Genomic DNA, 13,534 nt, shown 5'->3' on the forward strand with positions numbered 1-13,534 from the left:
TTGAATCACAGTTCTGGAACCTTGAGATGGACAGCGAAAGCACAAAGGGAGCCTGGCAAGGGGGAGAGCACTGAGAGGCTCAGTGTGAGACTCTGGACTCTGGGGCCAGAGTTCAACCCCCTGTCAACCCTTGAGAGTGAAGTGGCAGGCAGGAGAACTGAGAGGTCAAGTCTGTGGCCAGGGAAGCCTAAGAAACATGAGCAGGGGCAGGGAGACTGTGAGGGGCAGGGGAGCAGAAAGGGGGGAGGGGAAAGGCACTTGCCTTGCATGGAGTCAGCCCCAGTTTGATGCCTGGCGCTGCATACAGTCCCCTGAGCACCACCAAGAGTGACTCCTGAGGGCTGGAGCGATAGTACAGCAGGGAGGGTGTTTGCCTTGCATGCAGCCGACCCGGGTTTGATTCCCAGCATTCCATATGGTCCCCTGAGCATTGCCAGGAGTAATTTCTAAGTGAAGAGCCAGGAGGAACCCCTGAGCATCACTGGGTGTGACCCAAAGAGAAAAAAAAGAGTGACTCCTGAGCACAGAACCAGGAATAGTCTTTGGCACCACCAGGTGTAGCCGATGCTCACACACACACACACACACACACACAGAGAGAGAGAGAGAGAGAGAGAGAGAGAGAGAGAGAGAGAGAGAGAGAGAGAGCTGCTCAGAGCAGACAGAGAGACAGGCACCAGCAAGAGCAGGGCTGCACTGGCCAGGAGGGATGAAGGTGCCCAGAAAGCTGCCCGGGGCCCAGATGGACAGTCAGCACTCATCCCTGCATTTAATACTCGGTTCTTCCAGTGTTCCCAGAAATGTGCATGCCCGGCACCCGCCACCCACCACCCACCACCAGGCCTCGCCCCCCCCTTACCAAGTACCCCCCCACCAGGAGCTCGACTGCCCAGGAGCAAACCTGTCCCGTACAACCCAGAATGGAGCAAGGCCTTTGCTAGGGGCACCGCTGCCCCTGCCCAGGACACAGCACCAAGTCTCCAGCCAAGCCGTAAAAACTCGCAGCTGGGGTGGGCGGGAAGGATGGATACAGCCCTACGAGAAGCGTCAGAAGAGAAGGGAGCGCGCAGAGAAGTCAGAGTCACCCACACTCACGTGCATCAAAAGAAGACAGTCTCTAACTCCCAAGAATAACTGAGACAAGTACCAGGAGGTTCACCGCATGGCTTGGAGGCCAGCCACACATGCTGGGGGAAAAGGGAGCCCAGATAGAGAAGGGAGCACCAAATAAAGGGTGTTGGGAGGATCCTCCCAGGATGGGAGAAGCATGCTGAAAGTAGACTATAGACCAAACATGATTGCCACCCATTGCCTCTTTTGCAAACCACAACAACTACAAGAAGAGAGAGAACAGAGGGGAATGCCCTGCCACAGAGGCAGGGTGGGATGGGGGGATGGGGGGTGGGAGGGATACTGGGATCTGTGGTGGTGGGAAATGGGCACTGGTGGAGGGATGGGTATTTGATCATTGTATAATTGAAACCCAAGCACAACAATTTGTAAGTCTACAACTGTACCTCATGGTGTTTCACTAATAAAAATTTTAAGAGAGAGAGAGAGAGAGAAGACAGTCTCTGTTAACGGGCCACTGTGTGGACTTCTAGACCATGGTGTGGTCACCCAGTGAATGAAAAACATGCTTTTAAAAAAAAAAGAATTTAAACTTTGCCTACCCTATAGACCGTGCTAACTTGCCTGCCTTTGTACTTTTGAAGACGCCCCATATTTCTATGTCATACTGCACTAGACTGCCTGTCCACTGGACACTACTCGGTGTTCAGGGTCCCGTCCTCCTGGGGCTTAAGGTCTATTGCAAACATTGTAGCCTGCAGAGTTTGCTGTGGCCTTGAATGATGCTCAAGAATCTACCTATCAATGACAGGCCACCTCCTGTCTTACAGATCAAATTTAGTCAGACCTAGGAAACACTGAGTTCTCCAGAGAGACGCACTGGGAGGATATATATATATATATATATATATATATATATATATATACACACACACACACACACACACACACGCACACAGCTCCAGTGGGGGCAGGTGGGGGTGGTAAGCTCTGCTCCCCATGATAGAGCACAGTGAGAGTCTAAGGGATCCGTGCTTGGGGAGGAGATGCTTAGGGGCCATCGGTGCTACACCAGGGGAGGGTCTAGGGGTGGGGGTGGGGGTGGGCATGTGGTGTGGGGGATAAAACTCAGGGTCTCCAACCCTGATATAGACCTTTCATGATTATTACTATTATTATGGTTTGGGGTCACACCCAGCATTGCCGAGGGCTTGCTCCTGGCTCTGCACTCAGGGATCACTCCTAGCACGGCTCAGGGGACCATATGGAGTGCCGGGGAACAAACCTGGGCTGGCCGTGTGTGTAGCAAACAACCTGACTGCTGTCCTATCATTCTGGCCCTGAGACCCTGATTTATTTATTTGTTTATTTGAAGATGGAAAAGTTAAGAGCTTATTGTACAGTTTAAGTAGATGGGTCTGGGTATAGACCCTGCTTTTAAATCTCTGATTATGTTCTTGGAGCAGCTGTTAGCACTTGTATAGATTCCAGGCTATTAATGTGTTTGAGACTTTGGACAGAAAATGTCGGTGTGCTCTCATAAACCCTCACCACAGTGTGTAAAAATGTCCACATCCTCACAGCCTTATAAGATTTGTTTTGTTTTTAGTTTTCTTGAGGAGTGGACACACCCGGCTGTGCTCAGGGCTGACTCCCAGCTCTGTACTTAGGGATCACTCTCGATGGTGCTGAGGAGGGTGGGTTGCAGGGGGTGGGGGTGTGGCCCAGATGTGGTGCCTGGAACCAAACTGGGGGTGACATCAAGGACAGCATCTCACCTCCCACATTATCACCTGGGCCCCTTTTGTTTTGTTTTGTTTGTTCTCTTACAATGTTGTTGGGCACTGCTAAAAATCATTGCTAGCTGACTCCCTAAAAAAATAACATAAACTTTGTTTTAATTTTCACTTCTCTCTGATGAGAGTGAATATATATATATATATATAAAACCCAGCTCCCAGAAGAGAACAATGCAGAGTCTCCTGCCCCCTCGCCTGGCTGTCCTCATCGGGGCCCCTTGGAAGGAGGCGGGTTGAATTTCCCTCCCTGCCCCAAGCAGAGCTCTGGCAGCCAAAGACCTCCAGAACCAGCCACAACCATGCTGAGACCACTCTCCACACGCATGAAGGTACCGGCAGAGGAACAAAGGCATGCGGGTACCGGGGCTGAGATCTCCAAGCCTGCTAGCATCGGGGCTGAGCACCCTCCACCCAGATCCTCCATCTTCCAGTAGGCAGGGGTCACACCCACCAACTGGCCCCCTGATGCTGTCTAATCCCATCAACGGCCAAGACCCAGAGACTACAAAACCCAGCTCCCAGAAGCGTGTGGCCACATTTGCAGCCTCGCAACGTCTTATTATCTCATTCCTACTTTAGACAAACTGACAAGCTACCAAATGTAACCTGCCTACACGGCAGAGTCTGGCAAACTCCCCGTGGCATACCCAATATGCCAAATACCAGTAACAATGATGGGTCTCATTCTCCTAACCCTGAAAGAGCCTTCAATATGGCACTTTTTAAAATCTCAGGGCTAGGACGAAGGAGACGTTACTGGGGCCTGCTCGAGGCAATCAATGAACAACAGGAAGACCGTGATCGTGATCGTGATCGTGATCTGATGAGAGCGAAGCAGAGACCACACTGCAGTGACTGACTGTGTTACTTTCTTAGCTCTAGGACACCATCGACTGCATCTACTGCCCTATTTTGGCACAAGTACAGATTGGAGGGCGGGCAGAGAGGGCAAGGAGCTCTTGGACCAGGTCAGGGCAGACGGGAAGGGACACCCAGTATGCACAAAACTCCCCGCTGCTCAAGGCCCTGAGTTCAAGCTCTGAGTCCTAGGCCTCCCCTCTCAAGCATCACCTGAGGGTCCCCAGTGACCCCCCCCCCCAACACGGAACACTGTGGCCTGAGCACTGAGCCATGTGGTCCTGCACCAAGGGAACTAAGCAACTGCTGACAGGGATTCTCCCCACATTTCATAAAGCCTTATCTCAGAGATAATGGCATCTATTATTTACTACTTCATGCATTTGTCCCCTATGGGTCAGGGACAGTCCTGGTGCAGGAAACACAGGCAGGACCCAGCCAGCTGTATCCACCTGGTGCCGAGGCCCGCCGGCAGCTGCTGAGGCAGTGGATCTAAATTCACGGGGTGCATAGGGCCAGGAGTGTGGGGGTAGATGTGAATCCGTGGCCACTGCTCCAGGAAGTGATGGCTGAGCAGAGAACCAATGGCAGAGCGGGAAAGACAGACAGCACAGCGGGTAGGGCATCTACCTTGCCCTTGGGGGACACAGGTTCAATCCGTGGCACCCCAGATAGTCCCCTGAGCCCATCAGGAGTGACCCCTGAGTACAGAGCCAGGAGTCATCCCTGAGCACCACTGGCTGTGGTCCCAGAACACAATAATAATAATAATAATATGTAATGAGTTATTTTATTCCATTTCTCCAAAATATTTAAAGTTTAAGCCACAGGAATAGTCCGGGGGTAAAGGCATTTGACCGGCCTCCGGCCTCACTCCAGTCCGGGTTCAACCTCTGGCATTCCATGGTACCCGGCACCACCAAGGGCCCCTTCTGAACACAGAGTCCAGGATAGACCCCAAGCACTCAAGGTGCGACTCAAAAACAAAGAAATCTCTAAAGGTGTCTGCAGGGAGGGGGCACAGCTTCCCTGTGAGTCACAGGAAGTGGGCACTGCCCACTTCACAAAGGAGCAGCTCCCCACAGGCACTGACTGGCCAGGAGGGGCACGCAGGGGGCAGGGCCAGAGGCCGGTGCCATTGTGGCAAGTGTCGGCACCCCTATTGTGCTTGTTCTCAGTCTTACCACCGGGGGGAGCCACAGCACACGCTTCGGAGAAACACTAAGCTGGGTTCACTGCAGCCCTGGAGAGAAGTTATACACCCACAACTCCCCAGCAAAGCAAAGGAACAAACGCAATGAGTCCCAGCCTCCTGGCATAAGGCTCATTTAAATGGAACTTTGCAGAGTCACAAATACAAGCAGTCAGTCTTTGGGGACAGAGCAGGGGTTTGTCAAAAAGTGAATCTTCACTGCCTGCCCAAACACACACACACACACACACACACACACACACACACACACTATGTAGCACTGTAGCACTGTCCTCCTGTTGTTCACCGATTTGCTTGAGCAGGCACCAGTAACGTCTCCATTGTGAAACTTGCTGATTTTGGCATATCAAATACGCCACAGGGAGCTTGCAAGACTCTGCAGTGCAGGTGGGATACTCTTGGTAGCTTGCCGGGCTCTCCGAGAGGGATGAAGGAATCAAACCCGGGTCGGCCATGTGCAAGGCAAACGCCCTACCTGCTATGCTGTCCCTCCAGCCCTATTATACATATATATACACATATGTATAATGTAATATACAATATTGTATTATTACTTTATATAATGTATGATATAGATTATATTTTATACATCATATATCTGATAAGTGTGACCAACTATATATAATACTCATATAGAACTTATATCATAATAATATATAGTACATAGTATATTCACTAAATATATAAAAATATACAATATTTCATATATTTTTAAAATATATTTTTTATATAAATAATTTTTATATAACTAATGAAGACCTCTGGGGCCCAGCCACAGCCATGCTGAGACCACTCTCCACACGTTTGGACGAGCCTCATGCATGAAGGAACCAGCAGAAGAACCCAGGTGTGCGGGACCCAGGGCTGAGATCTCCAAGCCTGCTCGGTTCAGGACTGGGCCTCCTCCACCCAGATCCCCCATCTTCCAGCAGCTAGCCAATTACACCCACCAACTGCCGTGTAACCCCATCAACAGACAGGATCCAGATATAAAACCAAGCTCCCGGAAGCATACAGATGCAAATGTGGCCACACAACTTCTTATTCTCGAGTTCTCACTCTCAGAGAACCAGGCAGGCTACTTAGAGTATCCTGCCCGCATATATGCCTGACTGGGAACACCTGTAAAGGTGATTAGAGGCTGACCCAAAAGCCTCCATCCCTCTCGGAGAGCCCGGCAAGCTACCGAGAGCATCCCGCCCACACATCAGAGCCTGGCAAGCTACTCGTGTCGTACTTGATATGCCAAAAACAGTAACAATGATGGTCCTCATTCCCCTGACCCTGAAAGAGCCCCCAATATGCCATCAGGCTACACTAGCACGTGACAGGGATGAATGGAGACGTTACTGGCGCCTGTACAAGCAAATCGATGAACAACGGGGTGATAGTGATAGTGATATATGCCAAATATATGTTAAAAAATAAAATTAAGTACTTCACTTGAAGCACAGATCTATAACTATAATCCCTAACCTGGGGCTGGAGCTATAGCACAGCCAATAGGGCACTTGCCTTGCTTGTGGCTGACCCAGGTTCGATCACCAGCACCCCATATGGTCCCCTGAGCCCTGTCAGGTGTGATCCCTGAGGGCAGAGTCAGGAGGAATCCCTGAGCAATATCAGGCGTGGCCCCAAAACAAAAAATCCCTAGACAGAACCCCACAGGCCCAGAAGTCATTTCTGAACTCTCCAGAACAAGGTCAGCTCTGCCGAATCCATTGCTCAGTCACTGAGGGTCCCAGGCCGGGATGGGCACTGCTGCCCATCTCCAAATGAGCATTTTGGCCCTGTTCCCCATCCTCAGAATGTGTAGACTTCTCTTTTTTGGAGGGGGGGGGGTCACACCCGGCGATGCTTAAAGGGATCATTCCTGGAGGTGCTGGGGGCCCATGCGTGGTGCCGAGGATTAAATCCTGGTTGTCCGTATGCAAGGCAGATGCTTTCCCCCTGCACTCTCCCCAGCCCTGTCTAGCACCTTCATTATTTCATCCCGTGTCCTGTCTGCATCAGCACCCCTCCCCTGCCTTTTCCTACTCTGCTCGGTGATGTGTTCTGCTGACTTCCGGGAGGCATGAAGAGAGACTGGGATGTGAAATTAAGGTTGTGTTTGGTGTTGTTCCCAGTCTCATCCCTAGAAATAGGATGGCTCATGGGACAGGTTTCATTCTTCTCTCTTCAGCTCCCAGGTCATGCCACAGATCACATTTATTTTGGGACAGTTTTTTGTTTTGTGTGTGTGTGGGTTTTTTTTTTTTTGGTCTTTTTGAATTACACTTGGTGATGCTCAGGAATTACTCCTGGCTCTGCACTCAGGAATTACCCCTGGCAGTGTTTGGGTGACCATATGGCATAATGGAAGTCGAACCCGAGTCGGGTGCATGCAAGGCAAACGCCCTCCCTGCTGTGCTATCGCTCCGGCCCCAGAACATGTGGGTTTCTGCTACAGTTGGAGTGAATGGGGTGGAGACCTGGGGGGATGTGCGGGAAGAGAGAAGGGGCTCCTGGCCATGGCCCCCACAGATAGACCATGCAGCGACTCAGAGCACTGACCTGAGAGTCCCGGTCTCCTCTTCCCCTTGCGGCACTGGCCCGCCTTGATCTTGGTCACAGTGGACAGGTAGGCCGGGGTGGCATGATAGCCGACTTTCAGCAGCACGTCCCAGTAGTGGACGAGGTGCAACCCCATCCAGAAGCTTGGGCTCGGGAGCTTGGACAGCTGGTCCACGACACTGGGGACAGAGGGAACACTGACGTCAGTCACAGGAGTCTTTGGACAGGCCACCAGAGAAATCTGAGTCTCACTGACCTGGTCCCTGCAGCTCGTCTGCCAAAGGGCCAGACACTCTCCCTCCCTACCCCCTCTCCCACCCCAGGCAGGTCTCGACTCCACCCTGCACTTGTAGGACAGAATAATTCCAGTATGCCAGCAGGGTCACTACCACTGCCCAGGTCCTCTCCATCCCCAGCCCGCCCACGGAAAAGCCCGCGAGCTAGAAACGGCAACTCATTTAGTGCCACATCCTATCCAATGGAATGGGATGCACAGGGAACAGGTCCGCGAGAGAGGTTCTACAGGACAAAGAATGCACGTGAGGAAGGGAAGGGGAGAGGGAGGAAGGGGAAGCGAGGGGGATGGAAAAGGAAGGAGGAGGATGGAGCGGGAGGGAAGCAGGAATTGAGGGGAGGAAGGTGGAGGGGCTGGTGGAACATGACCAATCAATCATTTATTCCTGCCCATTCCTTCTCGACTCTTGGTGGTGCCCATGCGGAGATTGGAGAACTGGGCCAGACAGACAATGGGGGGGGGGGGGGGCAGGTGCTTGCAATGCTGCAGATGTGGGGGAGGAGGCCCAGCACTGGACAGCTCCCCTGGGCCAGGGGAAACCCTATGCACTGCCAGGTGAGGAGGGCGAAGAGGAAGAGGAAGAGGAAGAGGATGAGGGAGAGAAGCAGGAGGAGGAAGAGGAAAAGGAAAAGGAAGAGGATGAGGAAGAAGGGAGGAGAAGGAGCTGGAGTGATAGCACAGCGGATAGGGCGCTTGCCTTGTATGCGGCCAACCCGGGTTCAATTTCCAGCATTCCATATGGTCGCCTGAGCACCACTAGGAGTGATTCCTGAGTGTAGAGTCAGGAGTAACCCCTGTGCATTGCCAGGTGTGACCCAAAAAGAAGAAAGAAAGAAAGAAAGAAAGAAAGAAAGAAAGAAAGAAAGAAAGAAAGGAAGGAAGGAGGGAGGAAGGGAGGGAGGGAGGGAGGGAAGGAAGAAAGAAAGAAAGAAAGGAAGGAAGGAAGGAAGGAAGGAAGGAAGGAAGGAAGGAAGAAAGAAAGAAAGGAGAAAAAAAAGAACACACAGAAGGAGAAGAGGAAGAACAAGGAGGAAGAAGAGGAAGAGGGAGAAAGCCAGCAGGGGAGGAGGAGGAGGAGGCAAGGAGGAGGAAGAGGAGGAGTTGGAGGAGAGGAGGAGGAGGAGAAGGAAGAGGAGGAGGAGGAAGAGGAGGAAGAGGAGGAGGAAGAAGAGGGGAAGAGAAAAAGGAGGAGGACAAGGAGGAGGAGGAAGAGGAGGGGGAGGAAGAGGAGGAGGAGGAAGAGGAGGAAAAGGAGGAGGAAAAGGAGGAGGAGGAGGAAGAGGAGGTGGAAGTGGAGGAGGTGCCAGCCTGGGGACCCATCAGACACCAAGGTTTGTGACAAAGGGCAGTCCCATCGTAACATACAAACTTGAGCGAGTGACTGGGCATGTGCATGAATGAACATGTGAAGGGCTGGCCCCTTGCTCAGGGAAGCCGCGGGAGTCTCAGCGAGGGGGGCAGCAGGTCCACTGCTGTGTCCAAGGACCCACCTGGGGCTGGAGAGGAAGGTGCAAAGCTCCTCCCAGGATTCGCTCTCCTTCAGGTACCAGGGCAGCTCCTGGTACACTCTCCAGTAGGCCGTATGCCGCCGGAAGAACTCGATCAAGATCTTGTAGAGGCCCATGATCTCATCGGAGGGGCTGGTGGAGCCCAGCAGGCTGTTCTCTCGGACCGGCACCAGGGCACCTGTTTCAAAATTCATTATGGTTGAAACATCTGGCTTTGGGTGCGGGGAGATGGGAGGGAGAGGAGAAGATAACAGTGAGTCATAATGAGACCCAGTAGAAGCCAGGAGGCTGGGGGAAAGCGGAACTAGGACAAACGCATCTTTTTAGAAGTCAGTCTGAAATTTCTTACCATGGGGGGGGGGGCTGGGCCTGTATTTTGAGTAGCTTGTGAGTATGTTGATTTTTCTGTACTATTTTCTCAAATATTCAAGGGGTCAGACCAATGGATACAGCAGCTAGGGAACTTGTCTTGCATGCAGCCAACCCAGGTTCAATTCCTGGCACTTCATGTGGTCCCCTGAGCACTGCCAGGAGTAATTCCTGAGTGCAGAGCCAGGAGTAACCTCTGAGCATCTCCGGGTGTGACCCAAAAAGCAAAATAACACCAAGGAAATATTCACGACCCCTAGGTTTCCTGGAAGCACAATAAAGTTTTCCTTGCATATTAGCACTATGTTTAAAGAATGAATGTATACGACTGTATTTTTAAATGTTATTGCCAAAACATGGTAACTATAAATCTGATTCCAAAATAGTCATTGCTTTTTTTTGAATCCCCCAAACAGCAAAAGGGTTTTCTTTTTTTTTTTTAATTCAAATTGAGTAAGGAGCCAGGGAGACAGTGCAGGGGTTATGGAACTTGCCTGGCACATGGTTCAGTCCCTGGCATTGAATATGGTTCCTTGAGCACCGCCAGGAATCAGTCCTGTGCACAGGGCCAGGAGTCATCCCTGAGCACTCCCAGGAGTCATCCCTGAGCACAGGACCAGGAGTCAACCCTGAGCATACAGCCAGGAGTCAGCACTGCCAGGAGTCAGCCTTGAGCACAGGACCAGAAGTCAGCACTGAGCACAGGGCTATGAGTTAGCCCTGAGCACCTCCAGGAGTCAGCCCTGATCACTGCCAGGTGTGGCCCCGGCAAATTCTAATCAATAGCAAGTGCTAAGCGACTCCTTTCACTTGAACACTTGCAGGCAGGGTGGGTTTTGGAACTGGCCTCATTTCAGGAGACGTGAGCAGGGCACGGAGAGGCTGGGGAGAGGGAGAGTCGGCAGCCAACACAGAGCAGTCATGGCGCCTGTCTAAGGTCATTGTCTTCTATACGCAAATAGAGAGAGAGAAGAAAGTGACATGGAAAAACAATCCCGTTCACGATTGTGCAACAGAAAATCAAGTACCTAGGAATCAGGTTAACTAAGGAAGTAAAGGACCTGTACAAAGAAAACTACAAAATGCTACTTCAGGAAATAAAAGAGGACATGAGGAAATGGAAAGATATCCCCTGCTCATGGGTCGGTAGACTTAACATTGTCAAAATGGCAATACTACCGAAAGCATTGTATAAATTCAATGTGATCCCTATAAGGATACCCATGACATTCTTCAAAGAAATGGAGCAAACACTCCTGAAATTCATATGGAACAATAAGTCCCCACGAATAGCTAAAGCAATTCTTGGGAAAAAGAAAATGGGAGGAATCAACCTCCCTAACTTCAAACTCTACTACAAAGAAGTAATAATTAAAACAGCATGGTACTGGAACAAAGGCAGAGCTGCAGACCAATGGAACAGGGTTGAATATACTGACATCTCCCCCCAAACATATGATCATCTAATCTTTGATAAGGGAACAAGAAATGTGAAGTGGAACAAGGAAAGCCTCTTTAACAAATTGTGCTGGCAAAACTGGACAGCTACATGCAAAAAAATGGGCTTAGATCTCTGCCTAACACCATGTACAAAAGTAAGATGAAAATGGTAAAGACCTCAACAACAGATCGGAATTCGTAAGGTACATTGAAGAAAAAATTGGCAAAACCCTCCATGACATTGAAGCTAATGGTATCTTCAAAGATGTCACGCCACTGGCCAAGCAAGTGAAAACAGAGATAGACAAATGGAACTATCTTAAACTAAGAAGCTTCTGCACCTCAAAAGAAATAGTGACCAAAATACAAAGACAGTCTACAGAATGGGAAAGGATATTCACCAAGTACACATCCGTCAAGGGGTTGATATCAAGGATATACAAGGTACTGGTTAAACTCCACAAGAAGAAATCACCCAACCCCATCAAAAAATGGGGCAATGAAATGAACAGAAACTTTCTCAAAGAAGAAATCCGAATGGCAAAAAAGGCACATGAGAAAATGCTCTACATCGTTAATCATCAGGGAGACACAGATCAAAACAACAATGAGATAGCGTCTCACACCACAGAGACTGACCCACATCCAAAAAAACAAAAGCAACCAGTGTTGGCACGGATGTGGCGAGAAAGGGACCCTCCTTCACTGCTGGTGGGAATGCCAACTGGTTCAGCCCTTTTGGAAAACAGTATGGACAATTCTCAAAAAATTAGAAATTGAGCTTCCATTTGACCCAGCAATACTACTGCTCGGAATATATCCCAGAGGTGCAAAAAAGTATAGCCGTAGTGACATCTGCACTTGTTTATTCATTGCAGCACTGTTTACAATAGCCAGAATCTGGGAAAAACCCTGAGTGCCTGAGAACAGATGACTAGCTAAAGAAACTTTGGTACAGCTACACAATGGAGTACTATGCAGCTGTTAGAAAAGATGAAGTCATAAAATTTACATACAAATGGTACTACGTGGAAAGTATCATGCTAAGCGAAATGAGTCAGAAAGAGAGGGACAGACATAGAAAGATTGCATTCATCTGAGGAATATAAAGTAACAAAATAGGAGACTAACACCCAAGAATAGCCGAAATAAGTACCAGGAGTTTCACTCCATGGCTTGGAGGCCAGCCGCACGTGCTGGGGGAGAGGGCAGCTCAGATGGAGAAGGGAGCACCAAATAAAGGTATTGGGAGGATCCTCCCAGGATGGGAGATGCATGCTGAAAGTGGATTATAGACCGAACATGATTGACACTCAATGCCTCTTTTGCAAACCACAACACCCAAAAGGAGAGAGAGAACAAAAGGGAATGCCCTGCCGCAGAGGCAGGGTGGGATGGGAGGGGATGGGGGGGTGGGAGGGATACTGGGACCCATGGTGGTGGAAAATGGGCATTGGTGGAGGGATGGGTATTTGATCATTGTATAATCGAAACCCAAGCACAAAAATTTGTAAGTCTACAACTGTACCTCATGGTGTTTCACTAATAAAAATTTAAAGAAAAAAATAAGGTCATCGTCTTCTAAGAGTGCAGTTGGTGACACCCCCAAAACACTCTCAATTCTATCACTAATGACCCTTGGCCCCTGGACGGGGGTGGGGGGGGGATGGCTCAAGGGGCTGGAGAAAGTGCCCAGCGGACAGACACCTGGTCTGGCCCCTGCAGAGATGGCCCCAAAGCACCACTACGGGGGGCATGGTGCTATGGCCTGTGTGGGACCATCCTATAGCCCCCAAATACCATGCGGAAAGCCCTTCCCTGACCCCCACCCCACCTCCAGGAAAATCACTGGCCTCCAATCACCATAACAAACCCAGTTATGCAAAAGGTAAAAACATCACAAGAATTCCCCAAATGTGGCAAAGGCTGTTGGGAAAACAGGACCCGCGGCCATGTTCAACATGAGCGGCCACAAACCTTCAACTTAATTCTTTCACAGTCTCAGCCTTGGTTGACAAGATGATGGAGTTTCAGGGCTTAGTGACATCCTGCTCCATGGGAGTGGCCGTCACTGCACCCCCACCCAGAGCCCTCACAAGGAACCACATTTCACATGCTTTCAGCATTTACAATGCACAAAAGACCAACGGTATGCCAATGCCTGAGGTGGAGCTTGTGTGTGTGTGAGTGTGTGTGTGTGTGTGTGTGTGTGTGTGTGTGTTTGATTGTGAGGTCACTCCCCTGCGATACTCATGACTTATTTCTGGCTCTGCACTCATGGATCATTCCTGGCGGTGCTCAGGTGACCTTATGGGACGTCAGGGCTCGAACCCAGGTCGAGCAAGGCAAACGCAGTGCTATCACTCTGCCCTCATCAGTAGACCTCTTGCCTTGCATGTGTGAGACCCTGGGTTGATCCCCAGTGGTG

At 50.4% G+C, this 13,534-nt stretch overlaps 1 protein-coding gene across 1 annotated transcript in view; it reads right to left on the reverse strand.

Annotated features, from left to right (window-relative positions):
• LOC130028705 (putative tetratricopeptide repeat protein 41) overlaps positions 1–13,534 on the reverse strand; it is a 70,625-nt gene that overhangs the window by 33,723 nt on the left and 23,368 nt on the right. The window contains 2 exon segments of the mRNA XM_056119538.1: positions 7,495–7,673; positions 9,280–9,475. Of these exon segments, the coding sequence (XP_055975513.1) occupies positions 7,495–7,673; positions 9,280–9,475 (375 nt within the window).

This window comes from Sorex fumeus, unplaced genomic scaffold, assembly GCF_029834395.1.
Source record: "Sorex fumeus unplaced genomic scaffold, SorFum_2.1 ptg000003l, whole genome shotgun sequence".
NCBI lineage: Eukaryota > Metazoa > Chordata > Mammalia > Eulipotyphla > Soricidae > Sorex > Sorex fumeus.